At 32.4% G+C, this 25,386-nt stretch overlaps 6 protein-coding genes across 11 annotated transcripts in view; 2 read left to right on the forward strand and 4 right to left on the reverse strand.

The window, feature by feature from the left end:
- Position 1: 1 nt before the first annotated feature.
- LOC128889864 (frataxin homolog, mitochondrial) lies at positions 2 to 1,215 on the reverse strand. The gene is made up of 3 exons (XM_054147904.1): positions 876 to 1,215; positions 671 to 791; positions 2 to 605 (listed from the first exon to the last, which is right to left on the reverse strand). The coding sequence occupies exons 1-3, from the start codon at positions 1,118 to 1,120 to the stop codon at positions 336 to 338; spliced, it is 636 nt and encodes a 211-aa protein (XP_054003879.1). The 5' UTR covers positions 1,121 to 1,215; the 3' UTR covers positions 2 to 335.
- A 457-nt stretch (positions 1,216 to 1,672) lies between these two features.
- Positions 1,673 to 5,125, forward strand: LOC128889842 (beta-1,3-glucan-binding protein-like). Its single transcript, XM_054147861.1, has 8 exons — positions 1,673 to 1,957; positions 2,340 to 2,567; positions 2,752 to 2,888; positions 3,032 to 3,174; positions 3,737 to 3,900; positions 4,195 to 4,559; positions 4,650 to 4,751; positions 4,856 to 5,125. Exons 1-8 carry the CDS (start codon positions 1,813 to 1,815, stop codon positions 4,964 to 4,966), a joined length of 1,395 nt encoding a protein of 464 aa, XP_054003836.1. The 5' UTR covers positions 1,673 to 1,812; the 3' UTR covers positions 4,967 to 5,125.
- Positions 5,067 to 6,257, reverse strand: LOC128889869 (28S ribosomal protein S10, mitochondrial). Its single transcript, XM_054147918.1, has 5 exons — positions 6,091 to 6,257; positions 5,902 to 6,021; positions 5,545 to 5,672; positions 5,264 to 5,465; positions 5,067 to 5,205 (listed from the first exon to the last, which is right to left on the reverse strand). The coding sequence occupies exons 1-5, from the start codon at positions 6,103 to 6,105 to the stop codon at positions 5,131 to 5,133; spliced, it is 540 nt and encodes a 179-aa protein (XP_054003893.1). The 5' UTR covers positions 6,106 to 6,257; the 3' UTR covers positions 5,067 to 5,130.
- An 832-nt stretch (positions 6,258 to 7,089) lies between these two features.
- LOC128889833 (uncharacterized) lies at positions 7,090 to 14,904 on the reverse strand. The gene is made up of 9 exons (XM_054147841.1): positions 14,344 to 14,904; positions 13,165 to 14,174; positions 12,688 to 12,877; positions 12,387 to 12,550; positions 12,012 to 12,304; positions 11,685 to 11,916; positions 11,410 to 11,602; positions 9,961 to 10,536; positions 7,090 to 9,859 (listed from the first exon to the last, which is right to left on the reverse strand). Exons 1-9 carry the CDS (start codon positions 14,345 to 14,347, stop codon positions 7,755 to 7,757), a joined length of 4,767 nt encoding a protein of 1,588 aa, XP_054003816.1. The 5' UTR covers positions 14,348 to 14,904; the 3' UTR covers positions 7,090 to 7,754.
- Positions 14,905 to 16,085: 1,181 nt separating this feature from the next.
- Positions 16,086 to 22,290, forward strand: LOC128889838 (double-strand-break repair protein rad21 homolog). 6 transcript variants are annotated; one of them, XM_054147853.1, is made up of 13 exons: positions 16,086 to 16,202; positions 16,673 to 16,840; positions 17,007 to 17,236; positions 17,313 to 17,520; positions 17,587 to 17,746; positions 17,867 to 18,059; positions 18,162 to 18,385; positions 18,468 to 18,688; positions 18,781 to 18,960; positions 19,045 to 19,413; positions 19,561 to 19,692; positions 19,780 to 19,935; positions 20,027 to 22,290. In XM_054147853.1, the coding sequence occupies exons 2-13, from the start codon at positions 16,697 to 16,699 to the stop codon at positions 20,150 to 20,152; spliced, it is 2,343 nt and encodes a 780-aa protein (XP_054003828.1). In that variant the 5' UTR covers positions 16,086 to 16,202; positions 16,673 to 16,696; the 3' UTR covers positions 20,153 to 22,290. The 6 variants fall into 6 exon arrangements, with proteins under 6 accessions (XP_054003828.1, XP_054003830.1, XP_054003829.1 ...); XM_054147855.1 differs by having other exon boundaries at positions 16,125 to 16,202; positions 16,676 to 16,840; XM_054147854.1 differs by having other exon boundaries at positions 16,170 to 16,317.
- LOC128889843 (T-complex protein 1 subunit alpha) overlaps positions 22,189 to 25,386 on the reverse strand; it is a 3,209-nt gene continuing 11 nt past the window's right edge. Inside the window, exons 1-10 of the mRNA XM_054147862.1 lie at positions 25,269 to 25,386; positions 24,748 to 24,833; positions 24,416 to 24,544; positions 24,235 to 24,332; positions 24,050 to 24,160; positions 23,536 to 23,938; positions 23,254 to 23,456; positions 22,944 to 23,136; positions 22,708 to 22,871; positions 22,189 to 22,626 (exon numbers count right to left, since the gene is read on the reverse strand). The exon at positions 25,269 to 25,386 is cut by the window's right edge and continues 11 nt beyond it. Coding sequence (XP_054003837.1) covers positions 22,416 to 22,626; positions 22,708 to 22,871; positions 22,944 to 23,136; positions 23,254 to 23,456; positions 23,536 to 23,938; positions 24,050 to 24,160; positions 24,235 to 24,332; positions 24,416 to 24,544; positions 24,748 to 24,833; positions 25,269 to 25,341 — 1,671 coding nt within the window. The 5' untranslated portion in view covers positions 25,342 to 25,386 and the 3' untranslated portion in view covers positions 22,189 to 22,415. The remainder of the gene's footprint in view (positions 22,627 to 22,707; positions 22,872 to 22,943; positions 23,137 to 23,253; positions 23,457 to 23,535; positions 23,939 to 24,049; positions 24,161 to 24,234; positions 24,333 to 24,415; positions 24,545 to 24,747; positions 24,834 to 25,268) is intronic.

The raw sequence follows: 25,386 nt of genomic DNA on the forward strand, positions 1-25,386 counted from the left end.
ATAAAAGTAATTTATAAACAATTCAGGATATATTACGTGTATTAACTTAATATATCTCTTAGAGATATAAAAATATGTACTAAGCCTTTAGCAATGTGACATTGTAAAATGAGAAATTCTAAAGGTGCGGTTCTACCATGCAAATATTAAAATGTATCTATATTTTACAAAGCTATAAATACTCACATAAATATATTACAATATGTTGTCTATTTTATATTATAATTTATATACATTAACTGAGATTTTGTATTTCCAATATAGTACACACACATATGTTTATGCAATTAGTTATTCTAATTAAAATTACAATTTACAGCATTGATTTAATAAAATTACAGACTATTCATTGCTGCTTCTTTTTCTTTGCCACTAAAAGAACACTTATCGAAACACGTTGGATTCATTATGATTGCTGGTATTTCATTGTTAAGTAATTCATGTAATGTTTTTCCATCATATTTATAGATCCATCTGCCATTTACAAAATCATATCGCTTTGGTCCAGACTTTGGAGAAGAAAGCCAAATTTGTTTATTTGGTGTTTGACGATTTATGACATAAGTACCATATGATTTTCCAAATTTAACAGTTAATACACCATCCTGTAAAAACAATATAGTTAAGTATATATTGAGTTAAGTATTAGGTAAGATATTGAAAAACATACTCCATATGATACATCCGCATCTGTTAGTTGTGGTGACTGCTCAATTAATTCATCAAAGTATTCTGTCAAAGATTCAAGGGTTTCATCAGAAACTTTCTCAAATTGAACAGGTGTAAGTTCACTGTAATAAAAAAAAAAGCAATTATTTGCGAAATCTGTTCCTGGTAATAATAAAAAGAATAATAATTTAATAACGTATACTTGCCTATCAGTTGAGTATCCTTTGTCACTGTCTGAACTAAAATTTGCTATTAACTTACGATTTACTGTATCTGAATGAATATTTTTACTTAAGAATTTCTCGCGTTGCGACACAAGGTAACCTACAATATTTCGTCTATATTGAACGTTGATTTCTTCTGTTAAATGTCGCCTTAAAATATTTGATACTGATTCAGAGGATAGAATTCTAAGGTAGCCATTCTTTGTTAAATTCTTTATTGGTAGCATGATACAAATTTTGTATATATTCTCTATTGATCAAACAAATTTAGAGGACATAACCTAATGTGGGCCAGATTAGGTATGACGTTTACGATATACGAAAATATTTCTACTATGCCGATAACATGCCATCTAGCGGATTACTGCAAACAACAAAAATATCAACAAGTGATAATTTAAAATAGATAGTGTGATGATACTAAAGATATATTGAATATTGATCCAAAAAATCACCCGATAATTAACTTTCATAAAAATGAATAAAATTTAATTTGTTATCTTAGTAAGTGTATTTAATATCTTCTAAATGAAGTGGTGAAGAGATATCATTTTTATTCAGGAGCTGAAACAAATTATATAGATTTTCATAATGAATTTTGATCATTTTGCACATTCTGTTCCGTTTTGAAATGTCTAAAAACTATGCAAGAAGTACGACGTCGAAAGAAAACTTAAATAGTATAGCGCTATTTTATTATATTCTTGTGTTTTTATATTCACTTTTGATTAATATAAAAATAATAAAAGGAAAGAAGAGGGGTTCTAAGAGTTACAGAAGTTATCAGCTCTGTACGCAGGTCAGTGCAGCATCGACAGTTCACAGTACGAGACATATTTTTTTATTCTTTCTTCAACCGTGTATAATTTCGTCGTTGTTAACTCGTTTTGCATTAAATAAATTGTCAATTGCAGAAAATATGTTCAACTGTAACGTATCCATTGCATTTTTTATTATACTTCTTTTAAAAGTTGAAAGTTTCGTTACATTCGGAAATTGTTACGTCTTACCTGAACCAACATTTGAAATTTTAAAACCGAAGGGAATTCGAATATCGATACCAGGTAAACAAATAATACTGTTTATGTATATAAAAAGTAATATAAGCTCAGAATAAAAGTATTTTAGATAGAAGATTGTATGCATGTATCGTAATTTTAATTTAATTATAATTTACGAAACGCGATAGTTAATGTAGTAGTATTTGCAAATTAATAATAACTATTAAGAAATATCATTATCGTAAGTTCACAGTTACGTATCAATGGTAATTCCCAGCATTTAACAAATAACCGGCGTACTTTCCTTACAAAGTGACACAGTACATGATTCATACAAAAGAAAAAAAATATCAAGCAGTAATAACACATGCATCTCTGGATGTTATCTATAATTTTCTACCATATTTGTTATATTTAAACAATAATTCTAATCTTATGCCAACAGATGAACGAGGACTAAAATTTTTCGCGTTACAAGGAAATGTAAACAAAAATATTGCGCCCAACGAATTAGGAGATATATCAGGTGAAGTATACAAAGAAACAGATGGAAAATGGAGCTTTCGAAAGGAAAATATAAATTTAATGAACGGAGATGTCGTACATTACTGGAGTTACGCGCAAGTTGATGGAAAAACATATAGAAAAACAGATCAAACATGGACAGTTATTTGTATGTAGACCATAATTATATAAAATTACGAGACCTGTTTATTTGTTCTATGGATATGTTAATGTTTATTTCGTAACGAAATTCGATGTCACTACATGAAAATATATTTCACAATAATTGAAAATATGAAGTAAAATTAAAAATATCGATGAAAAGTAAAAAATTGTGTGCCTTCTGATTACAGCTGAAAAAGGAAAAACTCAAAACAAAAGTACAGAAAAGTATAAAACATCTGCCGGTGAATTATTATTGTTTAATGAAAATTTTGATTCTTTAAATGAATCAGTTTGGCAGCGTGATATCAGATTCCCTTTGGATCCTGTAAGTTGTATAATAAATAAATTATATTATAAAAAATAATATTATTTTAGTATCATAACGCTGGAATAAATCATAGCTGTATAGAATGACTTATCACTTTTAATTCCTGCTTCTCATGCTTTATAACAGACTTTTTATCGTAGGATTACGAATTTTGCGTGTACCACAATGAATTTCATCAAACTTTGGTACAAGTTGCAAGTGGGAAACTTCGTATTAAACCAGTGATTTTAGAAGATCTATATGGTGAAGATATAACTGCATATGGAAGAATGCAACTTGGTGGGTAAGCAAATATTCATCTATATATTCTAAAAATTAATTTATCCAAAGTATTTAAGTATCTAACTATTTAATATTTGGGTGCTTGACACATATAAAACAATATAAATTATGATGTTAAAATCACGAGTACGAACAAATTAATCTTTACACAATCAACCTGGATGTTCACCGTGATAGTGCAAAGATATAACAAATATTCTTATGCCTTCGTTTTTAAACTTTCAATTTAAAATTCCCGGTATTTTTGCTCGACTGGATGGCCATCTAGCGGTCAATATACCGAACTAACTTCGGAGTTTAATCAGCGCCTCTATCGGGAAAATGCCCAAGTTTGTCCTGGAATAGTTTAAGCTGTTATCGCTAGATGTCGCTATTTCCAGAGTATTTACCGACATGATGATAACTTACCAACAGCATTTTCCCGATAGTTGCGCTGATGGCGACACTAATTTCCAGCGGGAAATTTGAATTTCTATTTATTTAATTAACGTTTGCTCGAAGCATTTGTAGATAATATTTATTTGATTTGCTTTGTTAATTGGACGTTCTTTTGTATGACATAGTTGTACCAGTGTAATTCCAGCGGAATGTTCGCGAAATGCCACAGCCTTCAACATATTACCACCCATTATATCCGCCAGATTTACTACAAAGAATAGTTTTCATTTTCGGTATGGTAAAATTGAAATAAGGGCAAAGTTTTCAGAAGGTGATTGGCTGTACCCAGGTAAGAGATTACTGTTTCGTCCGTTGCATTGCTTTGTCAAATAGCAAAATATGTTACTAAACGTATGAAGAATAAAAAGTAAAGGAAAAAACATATGGAAAAGAACCTTCCTGGAGATTTGCTGTATCTTAGCAATTTTTAAATATACCTTAACAAGAAAATTTATATATTAAGTTCACTACTTGTACTCTAAAAGTGCGATTTTTGATTAAAACATGTATCCAAATCGTGACAAAAAATTATTGAATTCTGACCATACATAATTTTGGCTTAATATGATTTTAATTATAACAGAAATGTGGCTGCAGCCGAAATATGACGGCTACGGTCCAGGATATTCCAGTGGACGCGTCATCCTTGGTCTTGCTCGTGGAAATGATAATTTAATTAATACCACTAATCAAAAAATCTTCGACTCGAGAAAATTGGACTTTGGGTTTAGAGCTGGCGCAAATACACACGTCGACGATTACATGGTTTCTAAAATTTATAAAAATGGTCAACGATGGACGAAAGATTTTCATATTTACACAACAATTTGGAACAGTGATGGATTTCAATTTCTAGTAGATAATCAAGAAGTTGGTAGATTAAATCCTGAAGCAAATGGGTGGTTAAATAATACTGCTTTCGATAAAATGGCGCCTTTCGATCAAGAGGTATGTTAAATATTATACATGTTATATGTATTACACATAATTTAAAATGATTGATAACTTAATACTAATCAATGTTTATTTTTCATATAGTTTTACATTACTATCGGACTTGGAATCGGTGGTATACGCGTTTTTCCCGATGGAACAATTAGTTCAGGCAATCCAAAGCCATGGAGAAACGTCGAGGCAAAGGTAAATTAGACCTTACAGATATTTTATAATAGTATCTGTAGTGGGTCACAAGATTTACCTTTTTTTTTATTATTATTAATCAGCCATTTTCAAATATATTTCAGGCGATGTTAAAATTTTGGCGCGCAAAAAACTACTGGTTACCGACTTGGAAAAGAGAAAGTGGTAAAATGACCAGTTTCGAAATTGATTATATTCGTGTGTGGTCATCTTAAAAGATATGCAAATAGGAAATAATACATATGTATATTTTTGTAAAACTTATGTTATGTGAACTTTTTATTAGAAACATTTATAAAAGAAAAAACACTGAAATAATTTTTATATAATTTATTTAATTGTATGCTAAAATACAGCTAATATTATAAATTGTTCCATTTCATTTTTGTTTTGTTGTTGTTTTTGTCGTTGAAGGTGGATGTGTTAATGCTTCTGGTAATGTTTGTAATTCCACCTGTAACAGATTTAGTTATATTTTTCATGTACTCGAATCTAAACAGTTAAAATCATACCCTTGTAGTTTTCATTGCCACTCCTTCTGGAAGATTTCTTTGTAAATATTCTAGAAAGGTATCTGCTGTTGAGCCAGTCAATTTAAAAAAATCTAGATATCTGTAATATGTTCTTGATTCATACTGCACACGATGTTTTTTGTGAACAAAGACAGACTTAAGTAGTGTCAGTCTTTCATGAATGGGTTTCAATGGTGTAGTACTGTTAATTTTAATGTTATACTGTTTAGTCTTACAAAATATAGTTTCTTTTAAGCATAAATTTCTGAGGTGTTACTTACTTTCTGCCAACAGTAATAGATAAATGTTCAGCTGCCATGACGGCAAATTGTCCATAACTTTTTAGGACAGCAGCGTCATTTCCTCTGACTTCAATTTCTATCTTTTTATACAATTTATCAGCAGCAGGCTTAAACATATTAAATAATATTTATTTAAAGGTATTAATAAATTTTAAGTTATAATTATTAAAATGAATGTACATGAAATGTGACTAATTTTGTGATAAATTTGTTTTACCTTTAAATATATAACAGAATCTAATAATAAAATAATGCTATTAAAAAAAATTGTTATTCAGAGCGGAACTACTCCAAAATTGAACTTATTTGACCACCTTAATCACTGATTATTTATACCTGTTGTTGGGCGGGGGATGTACTGACAAATGTGGTTTTCGTCGAACACAATGCATATTGCAATAAATTGGTATATCCGTTATCATGTGAACTTGCTATATTTCGTAAAAGAGGAGATACCTAGAAAATAATACTGCAGTTAATCCTAACCTATTTTACATTCATAGGATAAATTTGTAAATAATATACCTTTGAACAGAACATTTGTTATGCTTGTTTACATAAATGAAAGATAAATTTCAATTTTATTATAACATAGATAAATAATATTCGAAACTTGCTTTTTCACTCAATATATACACATCACAAATGCATGCCACTCAATAACACTTGCGCACGTGTGCTCAATACTACAATAATCAACAATACTCGACAATCATTGATATAAAAATTTTATAATCGTATATATATTTTGAATAATTTTTGTTATAATAGCTTTCTATAAATTTTACATGTCCATATTTAAAAAGTTTGATGTATTACATAAATTTGTTAAACATTATTAGATATATAAATGAAAATAAATGCTTGAGTCAAAATCCTTCATAATATTTGACGTGAATACCGATAATGTATGCTTTAAGTTTATATTTTCTTCTAAAATGCTTCAATTATTAATGCTCTACTGCTATGTTATTTTTACTAACGTGGTGTGAAAACTGGATCGTTTATATCTATCTCAAGATTTTTCCTGTAGCACGCTTTAAAAAAATTCGAAACAAGCATTAAATTACTTTTTAAAGTTTCGACAATATCAAATACTTTTTAACGTTCAATTAATGGCGGGAGGGAGGGGGGGGGTCAGATAACTTTCTCCTTTTATTTTGGGCAAAATGATATTTGGATCTTCGACAACTCAGATTGTACGTGAAGGAATAAATGCCTAATGTTAGTATGAAATTTACAACTTATGCGGATAATTCGTTTCAGGAATTATTACGTAAGTTGAATTGTGTAAATATTTATGTACGATGTATAGCATTAAGAAAAGTTAGTTTTAGTTAATAAAAATATGATGCATACAATGAGTGAAGGGAATATGAACAGTGTCAATTATTCTTTGCTTATAATCAGTCGCAGATGACTCGTTATTTTTCCCATGATTGACTTTTCTTTCTCTCTACACTACATGTGGTATGCAATACTTTCACATGTTAATCAAAATTAAACATTCTTCTTTATAGAATGAAAAATTGAAGAAAAGAAAATTTTATTTAATATGTTTATACATACATACATACATACATACATACATACAGAATATGTATACAGACGTAAGTATAGGCACAACCGCTTATCTATGGATTCGCGTAAAGGATTCCACTGTTCATGTATGCTTAATACGTTAATTAAAATAATTAAAAATTTGTGTCAAGTACAATTAAGTCGACTATCTTTTTATGTAAATGCAGTTTTATTTGAAAAGTACAATATAAACTTACTTTTTACACTGTCTCAAAGGAGATTCATAAATACCATTTATCAGATGTTATAATACCATATTAGATTTATAACTCCTGTGAAAGCTATGCCATATTTTGAGTTAATACTTATGATACTTTATTAGTATCTTCAATATAAAAAAAAAATATAATTTGAAAAGTAAAACAAAATTTGAATTAATTCATGGAACATAGCTTACATCAAGTGATGATTGCGTAATGTAACATGAGATTACATATTTTTGGTTTCAATTATTCTTATCTGTTGCTGTAATTTTTAAATATGTTTCATTTTTATTTGAACGTAAAAAAAACCTTATGGTTTCCCCTTTGTGACCCGAGTTGCATAACAATACGAACTTTCTAGCAAATTGTTAATAATTGAAATTATCAAATTAAGGAACGTAACTCTTAATGTAAACCTTTAAACTGAGTGGTAGAAAATGAACGTGGTTGAAAATTTGAATGTTGAGATTGCCAAGATCCCGTATTCTTTCCAATCCAACGTGACCCCTCAACGTTTTGCATTCCATTATTTTGCCATTGAGGTTTCGTACTAAAAGGTAACCCTTTATTTTGCCAATTATCTTTTTGATTTGACCAAGTACCATCTCCCTGTTGTTCGCTTTCTCTTTTCCACGAGGATGATGTATCGGGATTTTCAAATATATAGCACCTTTCTTTTAAACCTACATTACCATCGTCACCCCAAGGATCTCTTGCATCTTCCGGTAGATCATCTAAATCTTCTTTGTCAGATTGTTTCCAAGAATCCTTAACATTTACCGATTCCCATTTACCTTGTTTCTTTTTGTCCATCCACGATTCTTTGCGAGCATTGAAACTTTCTTTTCCACGAATATTCCAATTATCATTACTACTTCCAGCTACATTAGACGTACTTGACCATCTGTTATCAGAACTTGAAGGCCATGTTTCTTTAATCATAGGTTTAGAATTCCAATTATTTGCACCACTGTTCCGCGTATCATCGCGAAGAAAAACTTTAAAATCCCATTTCTCTTGACTGAAGGTTTTACGACGTCTATCGTTAGGCAATGTTTGATCCCAACTGTTATTGGATGTCGAAGGTTTTTCATTTTGCCACATATTCTGTTCCGCCATTCTTTCAACAGATCGAGTCCAAGTATTTTGTTCAATGGCTCCTCTGCTAGGTATATCCCAATCATCGACATATCTCTGCTGTGGTGACATTTGTCGCCTGTGTGGAGATTGTTGTCTTCTTGGTGACGAGCCGGTACGTCCAAAAGCAAATCCGCATGGTGATTCTGCACGTCTCATTTGTTGTTTTTCTTGTGGCATTGTTTGTCGCTTAGAAAGTAACATTTCTTGCCTATTGGAAGATATCATTCTATTTGGAGAAAGAATTTGTCTTCTTGGAGGAGACATTTGTCGCCTCATTGGAGATAGTTGCCTCCTAGGAGGAGACATAGTTGTTCTCGTCTGAGACATCTGTCGTCCTGGAGGTGATAGTTCACGTCTTAATGGTGAAATTGGCCGATTCATCATTATTTCGTTTCGCCGTGGAGATGATGTTGAACGTCTAGGTGACAAGAGTCGCCTTGTTGGTGACATTCGTCTTGATGGCGACATAGGTCGCCTTAATGGAGGGGACATTTGGCGTCTTAAAGGAGAACGTTGTCTATACGGTGAAGATGGACGACAAATGGGAGAAAAATGCCTTCTAGGAGGAGAGCACGGACGTCTTGGAGGAGATAATAATGGACGTTTAGGTGAAAATCTTTGGGGAGATACTCTATGTTTTATTGGAGAAGTTTGTCTTCTCATAGGTGACATTAGTTTTCTCATATTTCCCATTTCATTCCAACGATTTCTTTCGAATGATGTGTTATCTAGATTCCAAGGATTTTCTTCAGTTTGTTGTTGCATGTCCGTTTCATGATATCGCTCCGGACTTGTGCGAAACGGATTGCCTGTTCTGTAATCAGTAGGTGGTCCAACTGGCATTACTGTATTCGGTTCTAAAGGCGGTAAGTTATTGTATTTTTTGTAAAAGGGTTTTGCCACGGGCTCCTCATTATTCGAACATTTTTTATTTGACGTTGTAATTAATATATCTTGGGAGCCCACTTCCTGGACATATCGCCCCTTCAAAAGAGGATCTTCCAGTTTAAGATCTCGTTGATCTACATTCATATTTTCTGGTGGTGCAATACGATCCCAAACAGAGCGTGGAAGTTGACTTTGGAGTTTATTTGTTTGCTCCAAAACCATATTCAACATGTTCTGTAATTGTTTTGCAGTATTTACGTCAACAGTCGGCGTCGGTCCACTTAATTTTTCTTTTGCCATTTCTAAAAGATCTTGATGCACCTTTACTGTTTGAGCGATATCTGGGTCGAATCGATTGCTAGATAATCTTTTCCTTAAATCAGTTTGCTCCTTGTGCTCTCGTAATTTCTTTTCATGAAGCGGATTGATACGCAATTGTGAGTTTTCAGTGGTCCATTCTTTTTTCTTTTTTGTTGATAAATCTGGAGTTAAAAATAAGTATTATTGAAAGTTCTGTTTGAAGTTCGTAATCAGGCAAATCAAAGACTTTAATCAAGATACCTATGAAAGAATATGAACTTACCCATTTGCCAAGATTTGGTTCCAAATTTAGCAAATTTCTTCATTATTTTTTTCGGCGGTGCTTCACTTCTGTCCGGGGAATGAGGACGTTTACCCTTGAACTTATTTTTTACAATTACATTTTCGGTACTTTTTGTGTAAATCGGATTCTTTATTTGCATTTTCGTTTTTTTTGCAGGATATTTGAATGATTTAATAAAGTTTCTTTTTGTCCGAATCTCAGTCTCTTTGTTTAAAATTTTTTTATCTGCTCCATTGATACTTTGCTCATCTATCTTTATTTGAGCGTTTTTAGTTTCTGGAGTTTTAACATTTTCATCTGTATTTTTCTTATTCCATTGATTCAATTTAGTTATTACCCGCCGTTGTAGTAAGATAACAGCTTCAAAATGAGGACCAAGTGGTAAAGTATCAACAACACACGCCATTATTGGAATGAATGGTGACCCAAAATTAATATTATCTACAGGACGAGCTAGTTCTAATATAGCACGAACTGATTGCTTCGTTAATGTGGTTATCATCACTATTCGTTTGAGAGATGGAATTTTCCTGAGACATGTCATAACCTCAATTGCTGTAAAGTATATACATATGTAACATATATGTATAACATATATTTAGTATAAAATTATACTTTGTTTACACTACAATATATAACTATATGCACTGGAACATAGTCCCCGCGGCGGATAACTAACGCTGGATGAAAGGGTAGTGCATAACGCTGCCCTTCCTGTTAGGTCAGCGTTGGGGACGAGAGATGGTTCCCTATATTAGGACCACCGTCCTCAGCGATCGACAAAAATGCGACGTGAGCGATAGCGAAGGGAATAAATCCCATTCGCCGCGTGATCGCAATGGACCGTAGGCGACTGCGGGTTGGGGTCCGTCAGGGTTGCCAGCGAAGGTTCGACTCATTGAGCCAGGCGCAACGTCACATAAAACAAGAGAATAAGCTAATATCGCTTTATTTTTGTTTTTTGTACCGTGTTGCTAGCGAAGATCTCAACACGTTGAGCCGAACATAACGTCACAAATCTGTACACAGATTTGACGTAGCTGCTTTCGCTCGACTTATGGCAACCCTGGGGCCCGCAGTTACCATTGCACGCGGCCCACAGAAAGGAACGATGTGACTGTATGTCCACATCACGTCGTTACAGAGAATATGCTTAGAAGAGAGGTGACATTAACCAACTCTCTTCGATGGAAGATATTTCGTTGAATTTCATCCCCCCCTCTCTCTCCCTCATGCGTACGTAGTAGAATATCGTGGGGTAGTGGGTAGGCTCTGTGCCGCTGAGCAGGCGGTGCAGAGAAACTCATGCAACCCCTGGCCTTCCCCAAGAGATCGCGAATGTCTTTGAAAGATTCCCCCCCCCCCACAAAAAAAGAAAAAAAAATTTTGAAACATTAGATTTTAAAATGTAATATATCTTCTAAATACCTCGACCAAGGTTAGTATTCGCATTAATTACTGCACATGTTTTGCGGTTTTTCACTGCTGGAACAATTTTACTTATTACTTCACTGGGAGATCCCATAATGAATGAGGCATTTTTTATATTATTTAATTCGCAAGTCATTTCAGCTTCTTCAACTTCTGATGGAGAATCCACTCCTATCACTTGTTGACATTTCTATAATTATTTCAAAAATATATTGAATCATTTTTTAACTGAACGGAACGGCTTTCAATAAAAATGTAGTTTTCTCACTTACAGATGCCATCATCAACCCAATAAGACCAATACCACATCCTATTTCAAGCAAAATTGACTTAGGGTGAGGTGCAAGTAAGTCCATTACTGCGTTTGCAACATTTTCTGCTCCCGCCGTATTCGACCAAAAATTTGTTTTAGGTGCAAGTTGCACTTTTAATCCACCCACAACTTCATCTAAAGCTTCTGATCCTACCAAAAATGTTGTATCTGTGACAGTAGTATCATCACACCTAAAATTACGAAGTCTAATATAGTACTCTCTTATTTATTCCATAACAGAAATTATATAAAATATCTCTCATAAGCTTTATAGAACTATACTCACTTATTCGTGGATTTGCAATAAAGAGACTTTACATTGCAATCTTTTCCTGGTCCAGACTCATAAACTTGCTTTAAACGGTCCATTGTAGCGCGACTAATATTTCTTCCAGTTGCAAATAGCATAAGTTCATCCATGCTATTACAACGTACCAGTAACCATGACCATTCCTGTCTACCTTCAACAAATACTTCCTTTTTTGTTTCCATCTCTACAGATATATCATCAGAGAAATTTTCATTAACACTCTCCTGGTTACTTGGTTGTTCAGTTGTTTGAAGAAATTCTTCAAATATCTATATAATGTAATAATTATTATAAATAATAAATTTAAAACAATGGAATGTACACTTTATTAGTAAAATAAAATTGATATACCTTAACAGCGCGCAATACAAAAGGTGGAAATTCGGATTCATTATTTATATTAGCACCCCATGCCCCACTTGCTTCTAATTTCCAGGATGTCTCAGTATTTTTGGTAAAAGAAGTATCAGCATCACTTGTCTTCTTTGGAGAATCTTGTACCCTTTTTCTGCAGCCTAAATGTGCAAAACGGTGCCTGTGAGAAAATCAACTTCACGTGCAGGATGATGCAGTTTTAAGCATTAACAACTCCTTTTAACTTACAACCCTGTGGATTTGCGAGTAGAGAGAACGCACAATGACATGTACTTACAGATAAATTTCCAACGGTTAGTATATGGTTTTTTCAAACAACATCGTCGAGCTGGTTTCAATTTGCATAAAGGAGATCCATTCGTTTTTTCTTCCCTTTCTAACCATTGTTCATAACATGGATAAGAAATTCCTAGAACTCTGGACACTTTCGATAGTCGTTCTTTTATAATTATTTCTTTCTCAGCAAGCTGTATAACATTTATTTAAAATAACAATTTCATTCCTGATTTATAAATTTCATTTTTTTTTTACTTGTACAGTGGATTCTGGTTATTTGGGACATCCTTTTATTCGGAATAAATCTTACAAAACACAATGTATTGAGAAAATTAATCAAAATTATCTTCATTTAGATATTAACTCTACAAGGTATACACAACCATTAAAAGTATGAACTAAGTTTATATTGGTACTTCTTTTAACTATAAAGGTATCCTAATAATTGGAATCAACTGTATTATCTTTTACATATTACCTTGTTCTCATACCAATCATATGTTATAGGTTCTTCTACTTTTTCATCTAATTCCATATTTGTAGTATCATTGGAAGAAGTACTCTTATCAATAGTAATATATTCAGTTACTTGGATAATTTCTTTAGTTCCAGAATTGGAGACTACACTTTTTTCTTTTGATTCATTACTTTCATCTTCTTTTACAAAATCTGAAGTATCCAAACTTATCATTCCAATTTTAGAATCATTATTCTCCTCTGGTTTCTGAGAATCAGAAGTATCAAAGACTATATTTTCTATTTCATCTAAATGATTTAAAACATCTTCATCTGTTATATCTTTTTGTTCATTCAATTGATCTAAACTAATATCAGCTGTAAAATCTATTGAATCTACAGTTGGTTGTTCTAAACATTCATTTTCTTGATTTGGTTGCTCCAAACATTTATTTTCTGCATTTGATTCCTCCAAACATTTGTTTTCTCCGTTTGCTTGTTCTAAGCATTTCTCTTCTGCATTTGGTTGCTCCAAACATTTGTTTTCTGCATTTGCTTGTTCTAAGCATTTCTCTTCTGCATTTGGTTGCTCCAAACATTTGTTTTCTGCATTTGCTTGTTCTAAGCATTTCTCTTCTGCATTTGGTTGCTCTAAACATTTGTTTTTTGCATTTGCTTGTTCTAAGGATTTCTCTTCTGCATTTGGTTGCTCCAAACATTTGTTTTCTGTATTTGCTTGTTCTAAGCGTTTAATTTCTACATTTGATGAACTGTTTCGATCATTATTATTAATACTCAAATTATTTGGTGGTACATCATCTGTTAAATCTATGCATAGTGGTTCTTCATCTTGTTTAACATTTTCATTTGGTACTTTATCATTTACAGGTACAGTATCTTTAGATGGTTCTCCAACATTTGCAGAGTTCTCTGTAGGTTTATTTTGCACAGTATTAGATATATCTTCTTCTTTGATACATTCATCTACTACTTCATAGTCCTCTCCTTCTATCATAACCGCCCCTGAATTCTCTACAACATGTGTATTATTTGTTTTAATACTTCCATTGTAAAAGTACATGATTATGGTTATTGTTCTCCCTTAGAATAATAATCATCCAATATAAAATTAACTGTTGTAATTAAACAAGAAACTGTATCATGATGTTCAAAAATTAAGTGAAGAGGAGTGAAGGCTTACCCATTTTCTCGTCAATCTTCAAACGTAATTTTTTAATCTTACAATCCGAGACAAATGACACTCCGAGTTCCGAGTAAAACGTTACTGACGTTGCACTTAATATTGAGAACTGACTTTATGACGTAACTGGCGCATACAACGAATCGATCAACGAATGGAATTAAACCGAATCATTTATCAAACACTTCATTGTTACTGCACTACCTTGGTTTAACATGAACATTTTATCCAAAACGTAGTGTTCACGAAAATAAGTCGCCTATCGTATATAACAGTATATATAAGTGCGTATCACTCTATAATGCAGTAATACTTATTGAGATTTTTTTATTATACGTAATTCTTTCCGTATTGTACGAGTTTTATATAATCTTCGGTTTATTTCATCGCAGTACTTCATGCCAAGTAAAATTTAATCGCGCGATGGGCAACGAAGAAAATGGCGTTCCAAAAGCAATCGATTGCTGCAAAATGGGTTCGAAATTTCAATTCACCAGAGAAGTTTGCCGATAAATATATTTCCACCTGATATATTACAATGATTCTGCTGTCAGATCGTTAAATGACTATTGTAGTTTCATGTCACATCAGTAAAATATAAATATCTTTGTATACATATCAAGACAATAGAAACGTCCTATTAGGGTTGATACATATGATATCTAAGCAACCACTGAGGCTTTATTTTGCTTGACCATAATCAAAACACTGAACCAGGGATAGGCATTTTATGGAGTTTATATAAGTCAGCAATGACATTAGTTTAATGTTTGGATTAATAATTTATTAGAAAACAAGATTTGTTATTAAAAAAGATTGCCATCTAACAGTGGATGGATGAAACTAATTAGAAATGATAATTAGCGCTTTCGGTAGTAAAACGTCCAAGTTTGTCGTTAAAAACACTTATGGTAACACTTATGGTAATAAGAGATCGGTAATTACCAGCAATTTACCAACATGATGGTAATGTACCGATAGGTGTCGATGAAAATTAAATAACTATTCATAAAAATGATTTGTTTGACATATTATGTAATATATTGTGGTGTTATAAAGCCAGTAATCGTATTAATCATGCATTTATAAAAAATAAAGAATAATTAATTACAAGTTATTAGTGGCGCCATCTTACAAAAATAGTGAAAACTATTTTCACTACAAACTTGGCCGTTTTGCCACCGATAGCGCCACTAGTACTAGAAACCTGCTCACTGAACGGCTCAGTGAGCGGTGGCCTTTCTAAATCCACTCAATTATTATTTAAAATAATAATATAAGAACACAAACTCTACAAAATTTGATATGCAATTCTACAGCTTATGAGCTAGATATTCTTAGAAAATTGCATGGAAATCTGGACACCATTGATAGTAATCAGAATGTGATTTGACAAATAAAAATAAAAGATTATAACGCATTAGAAAGAAAGAACTTATCTATTAAATTCTACTTTAGACACAGACAGCTTTTAATGCCGACAATTCTTACTATTTGGAAGAATTTAGTAATTTGGAAAATGTAAAATGTAAAAATCAGTTACTATTTGTAGCCCTCTGATAATGAACCTTGGAAACAGAGTTTCAGTATTATACTTTATGAAACCATTTCTATCGATATAACACATCAATTATTTTAATTTGAATTCTTTATTCCTCAACATTGGTTTACTTTCCCATTATCGATGTATTGTATTATAGAAAATTGAATATAATTGTATAAATGCGTACGACCGATATGACGTCCAAGAGGTCACAGTTTTGTAGATTTACGAATACTGCCCGCCATCGTTGGAGGGAGTTTCAGAACGTTCGGTGAAACTAGTTGCAAATGGATTCCAAGACGCGGTGAAAAGAAACGTATGTGTTAATAATTCGATAATATTACAGTTAAATGTGATCCATTTCGTAAAATATAAGAGTGGCGGTTCAGAGTTAATCGGCGACACGCTGTTGGAACGTTTCCCATACGGAAGTAAATAAAACGTACTACGTGCTCGTCACCTTATGTGTAACCGCCAAAATTACGGACAGAAACGCCATCTTGTGCAAAGATGTTGACATTTTGCTAAATTGGAAATATTATATTATATGATCGTTATTTACTCGAGTCCCACGACTCGATTTGTGTATTCATAAGTTTTTATAGACATGCTAACTTTGTTTATTAATTGACGCATCGTGCGTATTTTTCATTACAAGGTGATAATCATGTTGCTAACGGGATGTCGCGTTAACGAATTGTTTTGTATTATGCTCAGACTTGTGTTTACAAACAGTAGATTCTTCGTTAAAACGTATTTTACTGATATGATATCGATTCTTTCCAGAAGTATACGTAATACGGATTAAAAATGTTTTACGCACATTTCGTGTTGGCCAAAAAGGGGCCGTTGGCCCGTATTTGGTTAGCCGCTCATTGGGATAAAAAGTTGACGAAGGCCCACGTATTCGAAACTAATATCGAGAAATCTGTAGACGGTATATTACAGCCAAAGGTATATCACAAGGCTTTTAACATTGACATATTTCTTATTACTCTCTGTAAAATTACAAATTTGCAACCTTTACATCCATCTTTAAGAGAAGATGTTTCCTAATATTATACATATGTAACATGGAATGTAACATGATCTAATTTCTCAATGTAATACATTTGTATAGGTAAAAATGGCTTTAAGAACCTCTGGACACTTATTGTTGGGTGTAGTGCGTATATATTCACGGAAGGCTAAATATCTTTTGGCTGATTGTAATGAAGCCTTTGTGAAAATAAAAATGGCTTTTAGGCCAGGTATGGTAGATTTACCAGAAGAACACAGGGAAGCTGCTGTAACAGCTATAACATTACCCGAAGTGTTTCACGACTTTGATACCGCGATGCCTGAATTGAAGTAAATATATTTAAATTAAATTAATCTAATGCTGCTTAACATATTATTGTATGTACATAAACACTATTATAAATAGTTCAATGCAACTCTTCTATTTCAGAGATGTTGATATAGAAGCACAATTTAGTTTAAACCAGTCTCGAGCAGAGGAAATAACAATGAGAGAAGATTATGGTAGTCTAGCTTTAGTTAGTCATGATCAAGGATTTGGTGATATGAGTTTTGATGCAGAACCACCAGAGTTACTAAGACATGCTGGCTCTGTAGAACCATCTTTAGATCAGGTATGTTTCGATTTTCTTGTAAACTAACTTCATTTTTAAAAAATAAATTTTATATTAATTTTTTAGACTCATATGTTGTTCACCGATGGACCAGGAATAGAAGCAGCTCTAGAACAAAAGGAGAAAGAGCCGGTTCCAGGTCCGTCAGTAACACCGCAAGCTATGGATATAGACATGCCAATTAGAGACGACGGTTTTGGTGGACATCTTGGTCAAGATATCATATGTAACTAACATAAATATACATATATACATATATTAATAATTACATTAGTTGAAAGACATTGAAACTATATATTTGTTATGGAACATCTATTATACAAGTATTTATAATTGTGCTCTTTAGCTGGTGGCTTATTTGAGGGTGGTTTATTTGATGAAGCGCCAATGGGTGAAGTACCTGTACCTGAAGTTAGCGGAGTAGCGGAACCACAAGAACCAGGCACAATTCCTGGAGTCGCAGCTTCTGTACATGACGAATCTGAGGAAGAAATGGGGGATCGCTTTGGAGGGCCACCATCTCCTATGGGAGGAATGAGGTATTCTAAAGATAATACTCTTGGATGTAATTCAAATTTAGTGATATGAATTGTTGAAAAAATTACTTTATTATAATCATAAATAATTTATTTCCCATGTAGTTCTGACGACTCCAGACCCGCTTCTCCTGCCGTAGCTGGAGAAGAAATTGAAGGGAGAATAAGTGTAGCCAGTCGTCGTTTTACTCCTGCTCCGCCAATGATTCCTGAAGAACGCCCAATGGAAGCTATTGAAGAAGCACCACCTCTACAGGACCAAACTACGTTATTACACGACGAAGAAGAGAGTTTCGCTCTTGCGCCAGTTGATACATCTGCTTTAAAAGGTCGATTATAACACCATACTATTTTATCTGAATTATAATATTAATTATAACAATCATAATAATACCAGTAATTAAATTTCAGGATTCACAAAAGCAAAACGTAAGCGCAAGCTCATTGTCGACGAAGTAAAAAATATTTCTGGTGAAGAAATGAAAGCACAATTATCAGATACCAGTGACATTATAACCACATTGGATTTGGCACCTCCCACAAAGAGGCTAATGCACTGGAAAGAAACTGGTGGAGTTGAGAAATTATTTGCTTTGCCAGGAAGGCCAATTCCAGCACGCGTATTATTTAAGGTAATTAAAATATTCGATGCTCTTGTTTTACTCAAATAAAAGAAATAAATTAACATTTGTACAATGTTCAATATTTTCCGTGTTCGAAATAGAATTATCAACGACATCTAACAAGTAAATCCTACGATCACGAAGACTTTGGACGTTTAGTGGGCGAAGAAGAAGGTATGCCTTTGGAACAAATGAGAGACGCAGCGGAACAAGAATCATTCGAGCAAAGTATTCTAAATAAGCGTATGGCTCGAAAACGAAAGCTACCATTAGAGGAAGAGGTATTTTATACGTTTTAATGCGTTCCTTTTTGTATTAATTCATGTTTTTGTACAATTATTTATACCCTGTATCTTTGTCTTTAGATAAAGCCACCACCTCCAGCACCAGCACCTCCTCCAATGGACATCTCTGTTGAAGCTGTAGAAGTTCCAAATATAGTTCCACAAGCAAGCCTTCCTCTTGCAGAATCACCAGTACCGCCCGAAGTATCTCTACCAGCAGAATCGTCAGTATCTGAGATCAGCGGTATTGTACCTCCTGTCGAAGAAGTGGACATGCTTCCTCCAGCTCCTGAAACACCTCTAATTTTCCCACAAATGTCTGAAATTCCTCCAACCGAATCCCTTGTTGCACCTGAAGAATTAGCTGTTCCACCTACCCCAGCGGAACCAGAAGTCAGTGCCGCTCCATCTGCTGAAATGCCTCAAATGGAAAATATGGGTTATGATCAGGTTAGTTGTCTACATTATTTATTTTTATTTTATGACTTGAATTATACTGTGGTTTTGAAAGCTTGAAACTCGAAGCTTCAACAATACTGATCTATACATATTATTCGTAACAAAAATATTGTTAATCTATCATTATATCCGTATTAGGCGCAGCCTCAAGTACCGTACCTAGGATACGATGAACATCCAGCACCACCTCATACACCTGCTATATCCGAAAGAGGACCTGCGACTCCGTGGAATCACGAAGATTATGAATTCCCTCCGTCTGTAGGACCTGTACGTACATTACCCTAATATTCGTTACGCTAAAATGTAATCAGTTCAAAGAAATAATTATACAACTTTGTTTCTTCTCCTTTACAGCAAGAAGAACAACAAGTGGATGAAACTTACGAACAGTTCGAGGAACGAGTTCTTAACAAAAGAGCAGCGCACATGTATCACGTTATTAAGAGCAAACTGGATACCAAAGATAGATTGACATTAACGGAAATGGCATACAAGAATAATCGCAAGCAGGTCTGTATTACGTAATGTGATTTATAAAAAATTATATGACGTGTATAAGTAGTTACACGGTATAGTTCATAATATTCTTTTTTATTTTCAGGTTGCACAAAAATTCTATACGTTACTAGTTCTTAAAAAGTTTCAAGTATTAGAACTCCATCAAGAAATTCCATACGCTGATATCGTAGTCACCAAAGGACCAAAATTCGAGAATCCTGCGTTATAAAAGTATTAGGTATTTCTTGCCTTACGTTTACTACTAAAAATGATCAAAAAAGAAAGAGAAGGATTGTAGTTATTTTGAACCGTACAGAGAAGGTACGATTTATCTAAATTCTTTTGATAGATAAATTGTAAAATAATATATGAAACTATTAACAGAAACTTGGGGTATCTAATAAGATAAAACGATTTTGTAAATCATGTTTTTAACACGTGATTCAGGAATGTATACGTTTTGTATAAATCACGGCAGAATTATTTTGGACCTTCTGCATTTTTCATCGCGCTAAAAGATTCGATTACATATACAAAAAATTTGCTATAGAAAGGTGCATAATTTTTTACTTCGACAAGAAATACTCGATTGTCTTCAGTAAATTTATTATCGATCCGAACAGGGTTTGTATATAATATTGATACGTAGTAAAACCATATTTTATATCTTACTATTTACAAATAACTTCTTCAGTACATACTGCAGGATGGTCCAAAATTACTGGTACACTTATAAGATAATTTATGAAATTTAATGAGACAAAATTCTGTTAAAAATTTCATAAAATGAGATTATGTATAGTCGAAGTCCATGTATTTCATTTAAAAATTTCAAACAATTAAACGCGTAATACAATTTTTTTATTAGCGTACTTACACATTAATGACTACTGTAAACAATTATTAATGGAAGAATCAAGAGAATATTTTATGGATAATACTTTTATGTATTGCAGTCATACTTTAGGAGTATCAGTCTGATTAAGTTATTTTTCAGATTTATATAAATATTATATATTTTTTTCTGCGCACCTGACACGATCTATACATATAATTACTTTTTTCATATGAATTACTGAAAATTTATGAACCACTGTAATCTATACTTACATTTTGTATAACATTCCAAAGAACATTGTTTTGATTTAATAATTTTGTTTTTATTATTTTAATATTTTTCATATAATTTCCTTATCATACTTAAAAACAAAAGTCTATTAATCATGTAAAAAGATCAAATTGTTTAACCATACTATTTTCTGATAGAAAATAGTATTGCGGTTAGTAATTTAATTAGTCCGACCATGAGAAATGTTCAATAATTTATTGTTATGTATGTATGCCTATCTCATGGGATACAGGAATGTTGAATCGTATTATAAAAAAAGGTACTATATTTTATCAAATTGACATGTCATAAATTTCTCAAGAGCAATCATATTACATTGTAAATATACATGCACAGTAAACACATATACCATCATGCACGAATGCCTACCTAAAGGCATATCATAAAAAGAAAATGTCGACTGCTATAACATATTCGAAATGCCTGATTGTAAATAGTCTCATGACTCATTAATCAATATACATCTGTTTATAAAATAAAAAAAAAGATTTACGAAATATTCTTTTTAAAATTTGAACCCTAAAGTACATATCACATAATACTTAAAAATGTTAATCCATTATTTTCCATTAATAAACTGTTACATTCACTATATCAAAATTTATCAAGTTAATTCAACGAGTTTTCATACTTTTTTAAATTATTGTCACAATGTGTATGACATGCATGTGTTTATGCGTTAAATATTTTTCCTAAGACAGACATATTATCCATTGCGTTTAATATATTTGTTTTTTAGTATCACGTGTTAGAATTATTTAATTTATGATTAATTTTTACTTATTAATATATATATATTTTTGGAGAACTTAGTTGTATTATATTATATAAGATGATTAAATTTACGTAATTCAATACTACTACCAAATTAATATCAGGTTATTATATTAATATCTGCATTCTTAATGAAATGTAGTTTTTTGAAGTTATGTATAGCGTATATCTGAAAACTACAATTTAAAAACACATGTTTGATATTTTTAACATTTTGCTTTTTCACAAAACTCCTTCGAAACCTTCAATGAACATTAAAAACTAATGTGATAATTTTGCAAAACTGTTAATAAATTATTTAAAAAATATATTGACATACCCTTGTATTGTTCCTGGGGACATAAAACATTGGTTAAAAACTATTATATGTAAGAGCTTTTATTTTGTTTGTTACCAGTAGATTCATTTTTAAGACGAAGCATAAAATGTAATACAAATGTAATATACTAACATTAATGAGTGAATTACTTAAAGTGTAACATTTTTTTTATCGTTGAATTATGAAATGGTATTCGTAGTTCAGAATAATTTAAATCTCTGCTCCATAACGAACCATATAAAAGATAGATTATGCAAATGCAATTTAACTTTATCCTTCCAGTTCACCAGCTTCCATTGCATCATGATACGATTTATCTTTTGAACGATCTGGATCTACTTTGATCATATCGTCAATTCGGAGAATAGTTATCGCTGCTTCCGTGGCATATTTCAAAGATTTTATTTTCGAAATAGCTGGTTCCAATACACCGGCTTTTTTATTATCTTTGATGGTACCATTGAATAAGTCTAAACCAGTCCTGCACAAAAAGATATTTATACATTATTTACGAATACTTATTTTTCTTGAAATATTTGTAAAACATACATCGAGACATTACCATTTCAATTCCGCAACATTTTCTCTTGTTTGACTGGAATTGTGGTAAGCTCGTAATTTGGCCACGAGATCGGTAGCATCTTGCGCTGCGTTAACTGCTAATATTTTCGGTATAACTAGCAGTGATCTCGCAAATTCAGCAATAGCTAATTGTTCTACAGAACTCTACAAAATTTGAATAAGTTAATACAAGTTTTACTTGATATATTGTATATCGTCCTAACTAAATTATTTTACCAGAGATGTAGCAAAATTTTCTAAATATATAGAAAGCGCTGCCTCAACGCAACCACCTCCAGCGACAACATGTTTGCTCTCCATAACTCGTTTGACTGCACACAATGCATCATGCACGGATCGTTCCATTTCATCGCAGTAATAATCATTTGGTCCACGTAATATGATAGAACTGGCTGTCTTTGCTTTTGGTCTGTTAAAAATAACATGAATATTTTAATCCTTTGCGAACGACTCACGTCTTGTCGTAAAATACCCGTCGGCAAAGGATTAAATACTTTTCCATATTAACAATATAATTAAAACAGACCCTTTAATAAGAATAAGTTCATCATCGCATATCATTTCTTGGACTACTTCAGCTGCCTCTCCAAGGAAACTAGAATCGAAACTTTCTTCTCCCTCCATGTTAGTCAAAGACGTGAGGAATTGTGCACCTGTAGCTATCGCGATTCTCTTCAAATCCTTTTCTTTACATCTACGAACTGCCATTGTTTTGTTTTCTATGAAATACTGCACAGAAAAAAATTATTATTTCAGAAAGAGGTATATATGAAAGTCTATACGAAAACATACATGTCAATTACCATACCTTTAAACAGAGATCATCAATTCCTCCAGACACGAGAACAACGTTTGCACCCGCTGTCAGAATTTTCTGAATACGTTCTTTTGTAATATCTGCTTCGCGTTGGCGTACTGCCTCAAGTTTTTCGGGATCTGTGATTAGTATTTCGACACCCAATTTCATTTTTGTTTTTTGCAAGGAAAAGTGTAGACACGCTATTTTTGCGTTCGTTACTCTTTTAGGCATTGCTTGGGACGCTACAGTACAATTCAGTGCATAGCCCTGCACTAATACAGATTCTCGAACGCTCTTCCCATGAGCTTTTAAAATATTAATTGCCTTTATAGGATATGTATATCCTTTACCAGTTTCAACCTTTACCGCCTCAGCAGCATCCACAACCATATTTCCGAAAAAATCAGTATCACTAACAATAAATTAAGGAAACGAAAGCGGTAGTAACAATAACAAACATATATATTATCTATATAGATAATAATTTATCAATGTTCTAATCATTAAACAGAAATAAGGATACGCTCCAATAATTTTACTGTACATCGACGTCCTTGCCACATTAACTAGGCAGTCTCGACCAAGTTCATCCACATTAAATGTTAAATGTTGTTGAATATATTTGCAGGCTTCTCTGAAACATAAGTAATAAATATGACAAATTAGATCATTGCTTTTTATTGTAATAGAGCTTACATGATTACTTACTTGCAAGCCAGCCTGTAACCACTGATTATAGATGTTGGATGAATTTTTTGTTTTACAAGCTCATCACCATTTTTTAGTAATTCAGCAGCAATAATTACCTAATTAAATAAATTTATTCGTATATAATCTTTACAATAATATTCTCATAAAAAATAATTAAATATTCTGTATATGAACTTACAACTGATGTAGTACCATCTCCAACTTCATCATCCTGTAGTTGAGCTAATTCAACCAAGACTCTAGCTGCTGGATGTTCAACTTCAAGTAAGCGTAAGATTGTTGCTCCATCATTGGTAACTGTGACATCCTATATTATTTTAAACATAAAAATAATACATTCAATTTGATTTAACTCTCTGCAATTGTTTCCTCTTCCCCAAATTGAAAATAAAACTAAAGAGAAAGGTAGTCTCATTTGATTTTAGATGTGTGGAATGTATTAATCACTACTCTTTAAATTATGAAAAAAAAAAAGAATAGAAGAAACATTTCCAAAGATTCTATACGTACACCAATATCATCCACCAGCATTTTGTCTAAGCCAACAGGACCCAAGGAACTCTTCACTATATTAGCAATCGCACAAGTTGCCATGACTATACAAACAAAAAATATGTGTGAAGCGATTGAATACAATACATCAAATATTAATAATCTATACAGACATCATTAAATAATATTAAGATCAACATATTAATTTTCATTTTCAGAAAAGAAAGCATATACTTTAAACATTATCTTATTAGAATATTCTTTATAATATTTTCATTTATAAAGTAACTCAAATCTAAAAAGTATTCGCACAGGTTGGAACATCTACTGTCACATGTATCATATACCGCTAAACGTATAATACATTATTTTTTCTAACTGCAAATTCTAATCATTTCATAATAATATTTTCATACGTTTCAAAATAAAAAATGAAGAGAATTTAATGAAAATCATCTGGAAAAATATTGATTCAAGTATACGTCGTGGTGTTGAATGAATGTTTAAACAAAATTTTCACAAGTTAAACCATTGTATACCGTTCTGTGTTCGTACGGAAGCTCCATGCTCTCGTGTACCTCCAACAGCCAAAGGACTTGCTACGGTCGACATGGTTTAACAATTTATTTATTTCTTATTCGATATTACAGCTGAACA

Source organism: Hylaeus anthracinus, unplaced genomic scaffold, assembly GCF_026225885.1.
Source record: "Hylaeus anthracinus isolate JK02 unplaced genomic scaffold, UHH_iyHylAnth1.0_haploid 11997, whole genome shotgun sequence".
Taxonomy (NCBI): domain Eukaryota; kingdom Metazoa; phylum Arthropoda; class Insecta; order Hymenoptera; family Colletidae; genus Hylaeus; species Hylaeus anthracinus.